The 16088-nt window shown below is 44.4% G+C and overlaps 1 protein-coding gene across 1 annotated transcript in view; it reads right to left on the minus strand.

Moving 5' to 3' along the window:
- Positions 1-16088, minus strand: part of ABCC3 (ATP binding cassette subfamily C member 3) — a 40777-nt gene that overhangs the window by 20789 nt on the left and 3900 nt on the right. The window contains exons 2-7 of the mRNA XM_026046817.1: positions 9175-9351; positions 7425-7550; positions 6403-6537; positions 4651-4776; positions 3834-3895; positions 2510-2641 (exon numbers count right to left, since the gene is read on the minus strand). Coding sequence (XP_025902602.1) covers positions 2510-2641; positions 3834-3895; positions 4651-4776; positions 6403-6537; positions 7425-7550; positions 9175-9351 — 758 coding nt within the window. The remainder of the gene's footprint in view (positions 1-2509; positions 2642-3833; positions 3896-4650; positions 4777-6402; positions 6538-7424; positions 7551-9174; positions 9352-16088) is intronic.

Here is a 16088-nt window from a genome sequence, read left to right on the forward strand (position 1 = left end):
CACATTATGAGCCCAAGCTCTGTTTTCTCACTAACAGGAAGGATTTGAAGCAGCAGGACAGCTTGCCCCTGGCTTTGTGCTATTAAAAATGTTCATTACTGAGCTCACAGCAGTGCAATAGGTCTCTCGCAGCAAAATCCCAATGGGAAAAAAAACATATTCCTAGCGTTTGCTATAGGTCGCTGGATGAGCTCTGGGTTTCAGCACTGCTTGGGATTCATCACACCCGGGTGTCTTGCAAAGCAAAAAGCAAGTGCCCATTCCCGTTATTTACAGCAAGGCAGGTTACGAACGTGATTATCCCAAGGGAAAACACAGAGCTTCTTCCTTGGAGATGATAAGGCCACGTCTTTAATTCATTTTCATTAGCAAAGTCCTAAAACTGGTATAGGGAGGAAGGGACGAGAGCTCTCACCCAGCTCCCTTCTAGCTCTCTCAGAAGCAGCAATGTGTTTTTAATCAGTTAAGCAAGCGAGCAGGGACTGCACTGTAAAGTCAGAGGGACCAGAAGCAAAGGAGAAAATATGATTAGCATGCCCTTTGTTGTTATTATTTGCAATGCTCTGCCTTAAATCCACACTGCTCCTCCTGTAATTGCTTTGTGGCTAATGAATTCTTAGCAAATATTGAACAGTAATTCAGCAGGATGCTTCAAGAGAGAGCTACGAGGCAAAATGCAAAAAATCTGCAGGTTTAGGAGCCAGAATGCGTTATTCGTGACAAAGAAAGAGGTCTGAAGCTTTAACAAGGCCAGGATTGCAAATTAGTGATTGTTAAAATCGGGTTCTGCTGTGTACACCAGGGACATTTTCTGTGTCACCTTCAACATACGCAGAGTTTGACAGAGTATTTTTGAGACAGTGTCATTAAGGTTTGCTCAGGGCATATCAGAGGCATGGAGGGAGGGCAAAACAAAACCATTTATAGTGGCTCCCAAGCAGCTGCCAGTGCTGTTACCTGACACAAAGTAATTGGAAGTACCCTCTAATAATGGCATAATAAGCAGAACCACCATTAACTGCTTTTAGAGCTAGGCAAAACCCAGCTATTTGCTTTGGTTTTGCTCCTCCCTGCCAAATCATTAAGATCATCAGTCAGTCACTATAGAGCTTTACCTGAGTTTAATGAAAGCCAGAATTCACGGTGAAATTCATTGCCAGTGGGCCCCAGCCTACAGGAACGCTTTCCAAAACGCAACGAAGCCCAGGACAAAGCCCCAGGTGTGGTTTCGTGTTTCCTAGCAAAAAGTTTTCCTGGACCCCAGACACTTGTGCACAGCAGCTGGGCTCGTATTATATAAATGCCATGGGGAGCAAGATTTACGCCCGTGCAATAAGAGACCAGAACCCTGACAATGCCTGTTATTCCACCCCACAAAAACAGAGACATTATGAAAACACAAAAGGGGGAAAAAAAAGGTACTAAAGCAAAACTACAACGCACACACACACACACACAGAGCTAATGGACAAAGCGCTGGTGTTAGTGCTGGAAAACGCCCAACTTCTAGCTGCAAAGTGGAACTCAATCCACAACATATTTATCCTTGCCAAGACATTACAGCTCTCTCCTAGCAGTATCAAATGAAAGGGTCTTTCCAATTTGGCAAGGGTGTGTGCAGAGAAGTGAGGAAAGCCTTGCGTGGAGACGAAGTTCCTTCACAATGCAAGGAAATGGAAGCATGAGCCTCCTCCTCCTCCTCCTCGCCATTTCTTACTTGAAAGGCACCATCAGGGCATCTATCTGTTTGGAAACCGTTTGGACACTCCCCGTGGTAGGAGGAAATACAGTTGCACAACAGAAACTTTTTAAGATTAGATTAGGACAGAACACGCAATCCAAAGGATATCCTCTCCGGCACGTTAACTATATGCAAATTCCGACCTCGATCCCAGATCCCAGTGGAGACTACGGGAATTTTGCTGCTAACTTCCCAGGCAGCAGGAGGAAGAACTCACTTAAGTTTCTCTTTTTTAACTCCCCGCCTCTCCCTTCATGTTGGTGGCAGTTTCATATCCTTATTGTGAGGAAGCAAAGGGCTGTTCAACGCCAAGAAACTTGCAGCCAGGCCAAACCGCATGCTGGGGATGATCAGGAATTCCTTCTCCTTTCTCATGGTGCCTAAAAGTTGTGTTTGAACATGCCCAGGAGCGATGCAATTACAGAGCTGGCCATTTACCAGCTCAGCGATGAAAGCTGCTCTTTTCCCCCGAGCCAAACAATCATTTCTTTCCGTGCCCACATCCCCAGCCCCTCTCCACGGGGCAAAGGCAGCCCCTGCAGACGAGCCTTGGGCACCGAGTTCAAAGCACGCAGTGATGCACAAGTCCCAGGAGGCTCCTGCTCGTCTCCGCCTTGACATATTAAAGCAAGCAAACCTGCCCGTTAATATTAAGGAAAAACAGATGGATTAAAGAGGTGGGTGCCCTTTTCAGACAACTCATTTTCAGGAAATGAATGGAACGACTCGGAGATTGCGCACCGCTTGCTGCCCCGTTCACACACTTACTGCTTCCACCGGGCTTTCTCTCGGTCCCACTCCTTACTCAGATGCTGCACAATTCTCCTGGAGGTATCATCTTCATTCAGCGACCATAAATCTTTCTCTTCAAGGGGCTTCTTGTAACCACGAATGGCCATGCTGCATATGGGAAAAGAACCCCAGCACATTTCAGGTTGGCTAATGGCACGTAAGGCACTAATAGCAACTCCGGGACTAGTTAGATAGCAGAAGGAAGGAGACACATCTTTACAGAAAGAACAATAATTACATCTCCATTTCTCTGTAGGCCTTATTTTCAACTTTGGAATTAAGGAAAGGATGCCATGTAGTTTAGATTGGATGCACTTTACTGAAAACATCACTTCAGAAAACAAGAACAATAAGGCAAATTTCAGAAGCTGGGCTATTACATGAAAACAGTGAGGTGTTTAGAAGTGAGAATAACTAGGCTGATCTGAACTGACAGATAAACAAAATACAAACATGAAGTTCACAGAAGTTAAAGGAAAAATTAGACTTCTCTCTCCAGATAAATGACAACTATATTTGAAATGAAAACTATTACTCGATTAGAAATGAAATTTTACCAGGCAACTCAAATATCTAGTTGCAATTAATCTCTACATGGAAACTGAACAACCAAAACCACTGTTAGACTCACTGGAGTTTAGAAAGATCTCGCTCTCATTGCAAATTGCTTTATGGGGTTATTATCATAGTAATAAAGTTAAACGGATAGAAGAATGAAGCTCTCAAAACCCTCAACAATTATGGAAAAAAAAAGGTCTCTTAACACAAGCTTTCATAACTGTCTTTAGCACGGAGTGAAGGAAACCCCAACCCCAAGTTGCACCTTTAACACACACACAGTACAACAGCAGTGTCAGCGGGTGGAAACCGTTCACCTAAATGATTCAGCTCACTTTCCCTCTCACAAAGGAAAGCTCTTTACGAAAAGCATTCACCCAAAAACCTCAACAGGAAACAAAATGCATCCTCAGGTGGGTGAGAGGTTGCCACCATTAACTGTGTTGCACAACATGCTCTTGCATCATGTTTTAGGTTATTTTCCAGCTCACCAGACCACAGAGCCCTGTGGAAGTTGTGGCCACTACTTTTCCAAGAGGTTTGTTGGATGGTTTGAGCCCTTGGAAAGGGGCTCCTAAAAAATACAACTGCTAAAAGTGCTGACACCCCCTTGGGCCAAAGAGCATCCAGCATTGACTGCTTGTGGGCAAAAGTCTCCATGTCTTGGTGATCCTGCACAACACACATCCCAGGTAGAGTGTAGGACTCGCAGCTACCCAAAAGCTTGAAAACAGGAGCTCACCTTGTAAACCACCAGAAGGTCAATCTTGAGAGAAAGCCTGAAGTTAACTCTGGACATGGATTCTATGGTAAAGATAGGGAAAAAAAATGTATTATTTAGATTAAGACACTTATTTAATAAGAACACAGTCTACTTTGATCAGTATTGGTGTATTATCGACAGTAATGTATTCACCTATGTCTTAACAGCACATAAAATTTAATTCCCTCATTTCCTATCTCACATAGGACTCTCTTTATTCTTTAGCAATCGCTGCACATATTGCCTTTAAATCATACTTACATAAAATGAAATATTCTAAAGTTTTTGAAATGTTCATTTAAGAAATGAACTTGAGTGCTCTCTCAGCTCAGCTCAAACATAAACTCAATTATAAAGATCATATTATGAACTGGAAAAGAAATTTAAATCGTGGCACCACTGATATCTTCTGTTATTAATATTTTTCCATATCTGTTCTCAATACAGAATGGCTTATTGAGTCAATCCTGACAGATTTTAGCCAACTCTAAGTGAATGTTAAGCAAGCAGAAAGTCACCTCCTCCAAAAAACAAATTACGGTGAACCAGCAAGGAGGAGAGTTGTTTTTAAATACACAGCTTTCAGTCATTGCTGAGACATATATAATGCAAAAAAACCTCCAAATACTAATTCCCATACCCCACTTTTTCTTAACGGAGTCACTGTCACAGCTGCAGTCTCAGTGACAGTCCACAAATAGTGACAGTCCAAAGCCAGTTTTCTCTGCTGAGTGTTCTCAGTGGAGCTGACATACAAGCCTGTAAAATGCAAATAAAGTATAGTAAAAATACTTACAGGATCTGTATTAACAGGAGAAAAAAACGGAGGCTTTTCTTTAAAACACGAAAGGATCAGCTGAACGATTACCAAGGCAAAGTAGATGTAAAATGTGGTAAACCTGAACCTGTCTTTTACCTGGCCCTAGAAGAAAGGAGAGAGGAGAAAAAATATTTCAAGCACACACACAGAGTAAATGGCTGGTTTTATCGTTCACTTTTGTTCCCCTTCCTCTATGTCCTCATGTTTTCAGCTTCTGTTTGGCACTTCCTTTCTTCCTCTGCAGTTCAATATTGCACAGCAGCTGCTAGCAGGAACGATCATACCAATGTAGGCACAGGAAGGCGCCTAAGAACACGCTCCTCTCCAAGCTTTGGATGAAATCCTGTCAACATCAAAGCGCTTGTGCATCTTGGCTGCACACAGACACCCTCTGGAACCAGGGCTACATGACATCCTTTCAAACCACCTCCGGGGGCTCTCACAAGAACATGTCTTTAGCACAGGAATTGTCAGCCCGGATCAGAGAACATCCCTTTGGTTTAGTATTTTTGTCACTGACAGCAGTCAGCGTGAAGTGCTTGGAGAAGAAGCTGCAAGAAAACATTGTATTGGATAACGACAGCACAACCTGCTCTACAGAGATTTCCTTTCCTGCTCCACTAAGTCTGTGGTTGACTTCAAGCCTCTTGCTGTGAAGAGAATGTCCCTTAAATGGTTCTTTTATACCCTAATGAATTTGCGAATGCTCTCATTGCTGACATTAAATGTTTAAATCCTTAAGAGCAGGCGAAACAGAGTATTTAGTCCTTGGAAGCTGCAAGAGCAAAAGCAACATTGCCTACAGCTGTTTTAAAACTCTGTGCCCATAATTTTCAGTTACTTCAGGATTCAATCTTTAATAGCTTAATATTTCAGTGGTAGTGTACTTTGAATTGATATCAAGTAGTGTAGAAGACAATCTCATTATGATTGCAGCTATTATCTGAAGGAGCACTGCACTGACTGTTATTTAGGGCTTAATTCAGGCTCTGCTGGAACCTTTATAACCTCCTGGCATGGCAAGAATCACAGTAAAAGGATAATGCTGCTAATAGTTACAAAAGAAATATAAAAAGAAATCACCAAACAGAATCAACACTGATTTCGATGATGTGAACCTATCACTTTAATAGTTTTCAAATACCATTTTTCACTCCCAGCCTTTGATGAACTCATCAGTGAAGCAACCTGCTTTGCCCTACTTTGTAATAGCAAAATTCCCTTCAGTGGAAAACTTAACAACTTTCTTACTGTGGGAGACGGTGCTACGTTCTCAAACAGGAATCTTAACAACCAGGTTTCCTTCCACCTTTCTTTGCTCTGTTTACAGCTACAATAGGAATCAAAATACTGTCCTCACCATCTTGGGCCCAGACTAAGGAGAGTCTATGGAGCTGTATGAAGTGGTCAAGCTGCCTGTGCTAAGAAGGGACATTAGGCATTAAACCACATTTAATGCCTAATTCTAAAACACAAGGCTGCTACAAGCCTCCAGATACCCATCAGGGTTTCAGTATAGCCTCAGGCTAAGCAAAATCTCTTTTTATACATTGCAAGAGAAAGCCCAGCAACTTTCAAGTTAAACAAGGGTGAGTCAAGGCAAGGAGGCCACCTCTCCGGCAAAAGCCATGTTTCCACCCGACTCCAAACGAGGTGATTCATTCCCTTCAAAGCCGAGTTAACGCAACGTTTCCTGTTCTCCAAGTGCTAACCAGCATGGGAGGTTACCTGTGCCGTAGTCATGATCTTGGACCGCAAAGGCCCCACGGCGCAGAGCAGAGACACAAACCAGAAGATAATGAGGACTCCAGAGGACTGCACTCCTTTCAGCCGCTCGTACTGAATAAGTAACGTTGCTAAGAGCTGCGGAGAGAAGACACGGGAGCAGGTGAACACGGTCCCCCTTATTCGTGCTTTCTGCTGACAGCCATCACCAATAACCAGGGTGCTCTGAAATGAGGCCCCTTCATCCCTTCACAAAAGTCAACAGGAAAATTCCCTCTGTCTAAGGGAAGCAGGGAAGAGCTTTACCTGGTATCTTGTTTTTATTGTTTTCAGAGCCTCTGCTCCGGCAACTCAATTTTTAAATTAATCTTTGCACACAGGACACATTAGCTACAAGCACTTTAAACAGCTTTAGAACATGTTTCTCCTGTTCAGTGACAATCACTTTTCATATCCAAAACAGTATTAAATATATATGTAGATCTATCTATCTATCTATCTTTTACACAGGGAATTAAAAGCTCAGTGGGCAAGTCTGAACATTTCATTTTTCACACAACAGCCCTGAGCCTGTTTGGCACCCTGGGCAAACCAAATTTTGTTTCTGCTTTACAGAGGAACAACCCTGAGATAAGAGATGCTGCCTGACAAAGTCCAAAGCAGCACCAAACAATGCACAGGCTGTGCAATATCTCCCAGTTTAGGCAAAGTCATACCCAAATGCTCTCCACACCTGGCTCACAAGCCTGCAGAAACAGTTGGGAGGAAGCTGGGAGGCAACACAACCCCTGTTGATAGAATTAAAACATATATGTGTGTGTGATATATAGCTAAAGCTACATGAGAGACGTTTGCAACTGCAGCCTCTTCAGTAAGCAAAATTTGTTTCAGTTCTCCATGTATTAACCATTCAGCTAAAAAAAAATAGGATGAGGCAATGAAGGCACAAGAACTGGGTTTCCCCCTTTATGCCTCTAAATAAGAGCTATTCCTATTAGTGACACTAAACAGAAACTGCTACTGACCACTGTGATCCCGACGAGCAGGGGGGTCACGAAGGAGACGGGTGGCACGGTTCTGTTTTGCAGGACCTCATGGAAAGAGTAGAAGAGATCTGCCCAGCTCACAGCCCACAGCAGGACACCCAGCACCTGGAAACAGCGTCAAACAGAAAAAGCAGCTGGTGAACTCATCTCCAGGGCAACTGGGGCTGCGAAACTGTTATAATTCACAGGTTTCCAGCAGGACAAAGCTAAACTGTGTTAACAGAACAGCCCTGTTACGGTGATCAGCTCTGCAGCTACCCCTCTGCTCTCGAATACTTTGCAAGGGAGCTGCAAACACAAACAGGAGAAAGACCCATTAACTTGGCATTATTTTTTCCCATACTATTCAGTTCTAATTTTAATGGCATCTAAATTAAAAGACAGGCGTGCTCTGAATCAGAAGGCTGGAATGTTGCTGCAAGAGAAGCCCAGTTCTCTCATGGCCTATAGCAAGTGACTTGTTTGCTCTCTTCAGATCTATCCTTTCATAAAGCAGAGCCAGACATCTCTTGGGGCAAGATGGGCATGAAACCTCCCAACTACTGGGTGAGCAGAATGGTTTGGGAAAAAAAACACCTTCCTGTGCAAAGAGCTCTCTTCTGCAAAGAGATGAAAGTCTCACTAGAGCTAGCTTAAGGTCTGTGATTTGCAGATTTAAGTTGTCTAAAGCTCAAGAGGGTGAAGTAGCATGGTTTTACTGCAAGTGTCCTGACATCATCTGATTTTCTCTGCATCACAAGTCATTTCAAATACATGAGAATTCCAGCAGTTTTTAGCATCCTTGTGGTTGCAGAAGAAAAAAAAATTGAGAAGTATGACCCCTCAGGATGTTTGGAAGAAGGAGATGAGTAAAAAGAATCATAAAACTGTTAGGATTAAAACCCAAGTCTGATCCTTTCCAAGCCAGTCCTATGGTAAGCTGCTCTTTGAGGCACAGGGGAGCAGTTGCAGGGCCTTTGCACGCTGCCAACCTCAAGCATTGCAAAACATTGTCAATATCTCTCAAAAACAGCAACATCGTTGACATTGCACTGGCTTTTCACAAGTCTTAATCTCACCCCACCAGCTGTTTCTTACTTTCCTTTCCACCTTTTGTGTATCAAACCATAATGCAAACTCTGGCTGTGTGCATTGGGACGGGGAAGAGGAGGGAAAGTAACAGCTGGCAGTACCTGTGTTTAACACAAGAAGGAGAGGAAAAATGATAGATGGAGTTTATTGGGCTTAATGGATCTCAGAAGGCACTTCCTGAACGGTGTGCAAAGAGTCTAATTAAATGCTACTTAACCAGCTCATTATCATATTTTGTGTTGAATGAGGGGCTTCTAATATTGCTCCATTTAACTATTAGCCTTCAAATTCCTAATGGTAGTTTTTGTTTCTAAAATTAAAGACTAAGAGGGAGAGGATTGTTTTATAAACTTGTAGGGTAATCGTACTGCCCTACCCTTCAAGTTCCACCTTCCAACATTACCTGTTACCATAGGAAAACAGCAATGCAAGATGCCCACCAGCAAGAGTCCTGGTGGAAGTCACTGTGGATCTCTCAAGACACGAGCTATCCTTTGGGACCTCGGAAATCTGGGAATATGTTTGTTCTCTATAAGCAAGTTCTCCAGTTTGCCCCAAAACGAGAGGGAGTTTTATTTAATCCCTAGCACAGCACTTGTTTTGCTACTGAATTAACATCCCTGAACTCAAAATACATAGAACTGCAGAAAAATCTTACCGTCTTGAACCTGCTCAGCATGGAAAGTAGGATGTATCCTCTTTTATGGTGCTTTAAGTAGAGAAGATAAAAGGGTAAGGCAGTCCATAAATAAATGCTGGGGATCCACGCTAGGATGGTATTCTGGAAACATGGTGTCAGGTCTGGATTATCAGTGTGTATTGAAATATTAGAATCCTGGAAAAGAGATGAGACACATACTTATTAATAGAGAGGCAGCAGCTCTGCCAACTGGAAGAAGTTACATCCAGGTTCTGCTGGAGTTAGCAAATACCACTTGGCCTTAGCAAGGGCTTCCTGAAAAAGCCTACGTTGACCACTTGTGGTTGACCTGCTAAAGTGAAAGGTCTAAGAACGGTTTAAAAATACTGTGGAGAAAACCCAAAAGATGTTTCTGCCCTCCTGTATCTCAGGACTGGTCCTACATGTTGTGACCACATTCCCTGCCTGGAGTACAACTCTTAAATGAGGCTCTTGCTGCAACATCCTTGACTTGAGAACTCCTCCAGCCACCCTGTCAAGCATAGGAGAAAACAACTGATTTAGATCAACCATCTGTTGACCTCAGGAAAAAAAAAGCCCTGCATCTATGATTAAGAGTCTGACCTTCTTCCATGCCTCCAACTGTAATTACTCACTTACTGTAAACAAAGATAGAGGGAATGCATTTTGCATGCACACAGGAATAGGGGTTTTCTTGCAAATGTTCCAAGCTTTTCATCTGCAATCCTGGACACCAGGGCTCTCACATGCAACTTCTACCTAAGGATGAGACTGCACCATCTGCAAACATATGGTTACACAAGTTCAGACCGAAATAGGAATTTCATTAAAGGGGCCTTCTTTCAGCAAACTTGCTGCAAATTCACAACTTGCATGTCACCATCTGATGTGTCACCTCAAATGTGGCAGATAAGTACTTGCAGGAAATGTAAAATTATCTTGTATAATTATTAACAACTATGATAACACTAAGGCATAGCTAAACCACATTTCTTATCACATGCTAGAATCTGTTACTCGTATCTAATTACTTTTGGCTGCGAGCTCTTAATTGAAGTATGTTTCAGTTAGGCCGAACCCACTTCTCCCCACCCTGTATAAATTAACGACTACTCCTCTAAACATGAAATTCTCCAGAAATATTTTAGCCACATTTTTAGCAATGCAGAAAAGACCAAATGCTGAAAGTAAGAGCTGATTTTAGGACAGATGAAGAACCACAATCCACTTACAGTCCTTTGATCTCAACATCTCCAAAAGGCTGAGCTCCCCTGGTTAGCCTGGCTTAGACTCAACAGTGCTCTGGGCTATAATGAAGCTACGAACCTGGCACGTTGCAATGTTGTTTGGCCAAACAGTGACAGTTCTGTCACCCTGGCAGAGACCTTTGGAAGAGGAGCAGGGTGGCACAAACCCATCGACTGTATCTGAGCTGTCCCCTTAATGCCATGGAGTTCACACCAAGAAACACCGAGTCTCTCCATCTGAGGTCTGACCTGAGCCACCAGCGCGGGACAAGAGGATAAAAACATACCCATTTATTCACACTGGTTTCCCCACATCAACCTCAGTCATGAATCAAGACTACAGAGGCATTTATTCATTTATTCTGCAGTTTGAATACGGACCATGACTAAACCAACCCCATTTTCCAACTATTTCTGTGTTTTCTTCAATGAGGAGACCTCTGGCAGCTGAAAGCAGGATAACATTTAAGGAGCAGCCGCTTTTGGCTCATCATTAAAACATTTCAGCACCTCTAACTTGACCAGTTTTCTCAACAACCACTATGCCAGGGGCAGCAAATGCTCTCTAGACGTTGGGAGCTGTGGGATCTCTCTGTTCTGAAGTTATCTGCTATCATTTATTCATCAAAATGCTCATTTCCTCTTTACAATATATGTGGCTTAGCAATGTCTTGAGCCTCTTTACATCCCTCTCCTTTTGCTTGCTGGAGGAAAGTCTGGGAAAAGGAAAGATGAGGAAGAACAGTGAAAATCAGGCACAAAATAAAGCAAGCATTCTGTTTAACTTAGGGGAAATGTTACTGGGGGGAAAAAAAATGTTATTGGGGGGAAAAATTCTGGGCCCAAAATGCCCAGAAATGACTTTCTGTCTGACAGCCACCTAGAAACTACCCCAGATGTCCATTCACTCCAGACCAAACACAAGCTGCCTATTGTATCCGAGACACAGACTGTAAGGCTGCCAAGCCATTTAAAGGTTTTCATTAACTCTTATTTAAACAAGGCAAAAGACTTGCATTTCTGAACTTTTCTGGCCAGAAAACAAAAATTCGGTCCCAAGAAGCACGGAGCGATTTTGAAACGTGTTTTGAAGCGATCCCTGAAAACGGAACGTTTCCAAAATTATATAGAAGCCCAGGAAGCAGCAGCCACTCGAGAACCAGCCGACCTGACTCCGGGCTGTTTTGGTAACGTCTCCCAGGTCCACACAAGTTCTCCCGGAGCAGCCCTGTTCCGGCCGAAAGGTCCCTCTTTAGCGAGGCAGCGTTTCCATGAGCAGCCCCTTGCTGTTCTCAAGCACCACGGACGGGTCCTGTTGGGAAGGACCCAATGCCTAAAGCACGCAGTACTTTCAGTATTGTGCTTCTGCACTAATTACTGCTGTCCCTAAACGATGCTGCAGGGCCCTTCACCCTATATGAGGGACACGATTTCCATCTGGGCACCTGAAAGCTGTTTCTTATCACATTCTTTTTCACTGGACTTGGTCTGTTTTCAGAGGGTTGGCGGTTCCAGTTCACGGCTGCACCGGAGCGCGCTGCATTAATGGCATCTATTCCAACATCTGCTCCAGCTCCGCATACCTCGCTTTGGGCCTGGATAGTTGCAAAGTCTCGGTGCAATCTATCCAGACTCAGCCAATACCATTAAGTGTTGCTAAATGGGCTTCAATCCAGCAGCAAAGCAATGAAACTCCATCCCGGAGAGCACAAGCAAGAAGTGATGGTAAAGGGTGACCCAGCTCTGATTCGTATCTGTAAAGCTCTGGTTTCGTCTGGCTTTGCTGTTCCATACTCCAAAATCAGCCCTGGTAGGCACAAAAGTTAAAGGTTACCTGCAGACTGCTCTGCCTGAGGATGAACACACACAGGAGCTGCATTTGAGGGCTTTCTTCAGGCTCGCTTGGTTGCTCTCAGCTTGCCTCCCCACAAGCAAAGCCAACAGGGCCATAATTAACAGCCTGTTTTGCAGGGGGGCTCCAAAAACCCATTAGAAAACCCCACGTCCTTCCCCCAGCCCTGATATCCGTTGTGCTCCGTTGCACGTCCCATCTGCTGGAAGAGCTGGAGGCATCTCCATGGGGTCAGTGTCACTGTTAGGAGAAAAGCAGCCCCTGGCCACAGGGTTTTCTCAACCGGGGAATAACACAAATGCAATGAAGACATCCCTGGGAAAAGGGACTAGAAGTGTTTGTTGGAGCTTCAAAGCAGGGATCCCCTGGAGACTGCAGGATTAGTGGGTTTTTCTGCTGACCAGCTCGCAGCGTTGTTGACACTGCCCCTTGCAGCTGCTTTGACTCATGCCCGTCTTTGCAGTCACTGTCCTTGGATTAACGCAGCCCTCCTGGCAAGAACCCATCAGGCACAGTAGGATTTAGGTTTATATGATCAGATTTAAATGCATGATCTTAATTTAAGGGGAGGTATTCAGTAGACATGACTTTCTGTCACACTTTCCCCTCGGGGAAAGAAAACAGCTTTGAAAAAAGCCATGCTTAAAACTGACGGTGCCCAGAAACGAAGTAAGAGGACAACATAACACGATGGGAATTTCTTGCCCGTCATCCCTCCCCAGCCTTGAAAGAAACAGGAACAAACAGAAAATCCAAAGCTAGGCTGAAAAATAGGAAATTCCTCTGTATTTGAGAACCCCCTGGGAAAGACCAGCTGTGGTCCTGGGTTTGGCAACAAGTTTTAACCAAGTTCTCGTTTACTCCAGGAGTCCAACAATGCCTTACACTAGTTCCCAGGGCTGATCCTGCTAAACTGCTCCTTGCCAGCCCAAAACATGGGCTTTCCAAGTGCTAAGAGCATCTTCTGCAGTCTGGGACAACATCCGCATGGAAAGGCTGCACCAGCACGTGCTCTAAGACAACCAGGGTATAAAAACACCTTGGAAAGGCCAAGGCAAAACAAATCCACAAACAAATCCAGGCTTTATCTGCCAGGAACGTGAAGGCTGCTCTGCAAGTGCCATTCATACGATACCCAAGGTTAATATAAGCCCTGCCACGGGTTCCCTGCCCCTTATCACAAGCTGACAGGTCAGCCAAGATGAGAAGAGACTGGAAAGCAGACAGGGGAGGTGCCAGGACGGGTGGAAGGCAGGGAAGGGAATAAATGAAAGCAGCTCCTCCCTGCAGTAAATACGCAGGGAAAGGGCATCTCTTGTGAAAGAACCTGACAGGGAGAATTTACGGGCTGAGGAGACATCCTCCCACCCGCCTTCTGCTGCTGGAGATGGAGATATCCTGCCAATAAACTTCCCTGCACAGCCTGGCAAGGGAAGCCACGATGGGTTGCCCTTCCGCAGCGAATCCTCCCTGCCAGCAAACTCTTCAGCACCAACTCCAGTGATTTTAACACACACACACACCCAAATAACAAGCTCTGCACAAGCTCCAAAAGGACTAGTAGAAATCAGCAGCTTTCCGGAGAGCGAGATGGGCGCTCGGTGTTTCCAAGGAACCATTTCACAGGAGGAGGAAGCCGCTTGGTTAACGCGCAGCAGCTCTTGCACAACTCGGTTCCTCACCCAATCTCACAATTTTTTTTTTTTTTTTTCACTTTAAAGGAGGGCAAGTGCTAATGCCGGTCCCTCCTGCAAATCCACAGCAATATCCTTGGAAAAAGGTGGGGCTGAAAGGACAGGATTGTTTATGTTACAGTGTGACCCACACAAATGATAACAAGAAAACGTTTTTTCTTTTCCGTTTACAAAATTCACTGCAATAATTAAGTACCTCAGTGAAGGGCACCTTGCAGGGCACTGAACTTTCCTCTCCAACACTAAAAGCGTCTTTAGTTTAATGGAGCAAAAAGACCTCACGAGTTCATGGCATATAATAGACAGTTTATGGTTTTGCAGGGATCACAACCAAGAAACACGGGTTCCTCTGCCCTCACCTCCCCTTTCCACTATTTGCTCTTCCCCTCTTCAAAACGCAAAAGGTTTCCCTGCGATGTGGGGAAGCCAAAGACCTCCAGAGACTACAAGAGGAGCAGATGGGCTCGGGCACCTGTGACAGCAACGTGCTCGCCACGGGAAAGCGAGCAGAGGCAGAGCGCTGCTGGAAGCACGGGCACATATTTTTGCCCCCAAGCAAACTGCACATGCTGCTCGGTTGCCACCGGCAAAGCGACGTGAATGGAAAGCTGAAAACGTGATTTTCACCACTCACAAATCCCACGTTGCTAAAGGAATCGTGGTGGCTCCGAGCCGCACGTGCCTCCTGCGCCGGGATCGGCTCGGCTCCCGCTGCTGCGTGGCCAACACGGCTGAGTCGCGATGCGAAGGCAAAAGCCCAGATGCAAAATGCTTAAAATAATGATGCTTGCAGCACCCGAATGAGGCGGCACTTTCGCACGTCGCCACAAAGAGGCTTAGATGTTGGAAAGGGATTTTCGCAGCTCTACAACGTATCTACATAGCCATTCTGTGCTATGACAAGAGAGAAAAGGAAGGAAAAGCAGAGCCAGAGCAGTACTGCTGCAAATGAAGATTGTTCCCTGCTACAGTTTTCCCTTTGATATTTCTTCCAATAGGAGATAAACATGGTGACAAAGTGAGATAACAGAGATAAAGGAGGAAAAAAAAATGCGTGTGCAAGGTATGGTGGAGATGCTAGGATACAACTCAATTAGGTGGGAAAAAAAAAAAGGAGAACTAAGCTTTTCTTTTTTTCAATTGCACAGAGGACAAATGCATTTTGACATTTGCTGGAATTTTGGAAGAGGAAAAATAAAGCTATTTCTGAAACAAAATGACTTTTACATTTGAACCATCTCTTACAAAGTATATTTTCTTCTCCCACCCCTCCTGGTTTTTATGGCGCGCTGAAGCTTTACGATCGCAGCACGTGACACGATGCAGGCATCGCAGGTGAGTTTTATGACGGTGACTTTGGTCCTCCTGCTGCCGTGGGATGAATAGGGGACAGGTGGCAGCACAACCAGACAACATGCGGCCACCTAAAGCTCCATCACAGCCACAGGGTGGTCAGGAAACAAATGGAACTTCCCTTTATTGGGAAAAAAACCCAGAGATTCCATCAAACATGTTTATCAAGGGATTTTTTTCCTTAAATTACACTTTAACCGGTAAGAATGTCCTCATTTTAATACATTACAAATTAAAGCATGTGAAAAGGAAGCAGCTCTTTTCCCGGTGGTACACGAGTGGCCTATCACATAGTTCCAGAAATGTTTTATAGAGTTTATTTGATCACTCAGGTAAGAATATATTGAGTTCTTTCCATGCCTCTGATTTGCTTTCAGATTTTGCTTTGTTCTGGGAAGCAGCTTTCAAAGAGTCTCAGATGCTTCCGCTTTTAGATGGGTTAGCGGTGTCACTTAAGCTGAAAAGTCAGTGCTAACCAGGGAGAAATAATAGCTGAAAGCTGAAGAACTTGTCAGACCTTGAGTCTTGCTAGGGATGAAAGTCTTCCTGGGGGAAGACTTTCAGTTGGAATTTCCAGCGGGACACAAACCACACTGTCACACTGTGTCAGCAGCTGGTGGTCGAGATCCATGTAATGATAAATATTTACACTGCTCTTGACATTACAGGATCTAAGGCCCTGCCCCTTCAGTAATAGCTTCATTCCATTCAGGAGTCTTGATATCCTTGGAGGATTTGCACTTGAGCACTTATTGCTTTTAAGGA

The sequence above is a fragment of the Nothoprocta perdicaria genome, unplaced genomic scaffold (assembly GCF_003342845.1).
Source record: "Nothoprocta perdicaria isolate Ctin4 unplaced genomic scaffold, notPer1 scaffold_46, whole genome shotgun sequence".
In the NCBI taxonomy this organism is placed as follows: domain Eukaryota; kingdom Metazoa; phylum Chordata; class Aves; order Tinamiformes; family Tinamidae; genus Nothoprocta; species Nothoprocta perdicaria.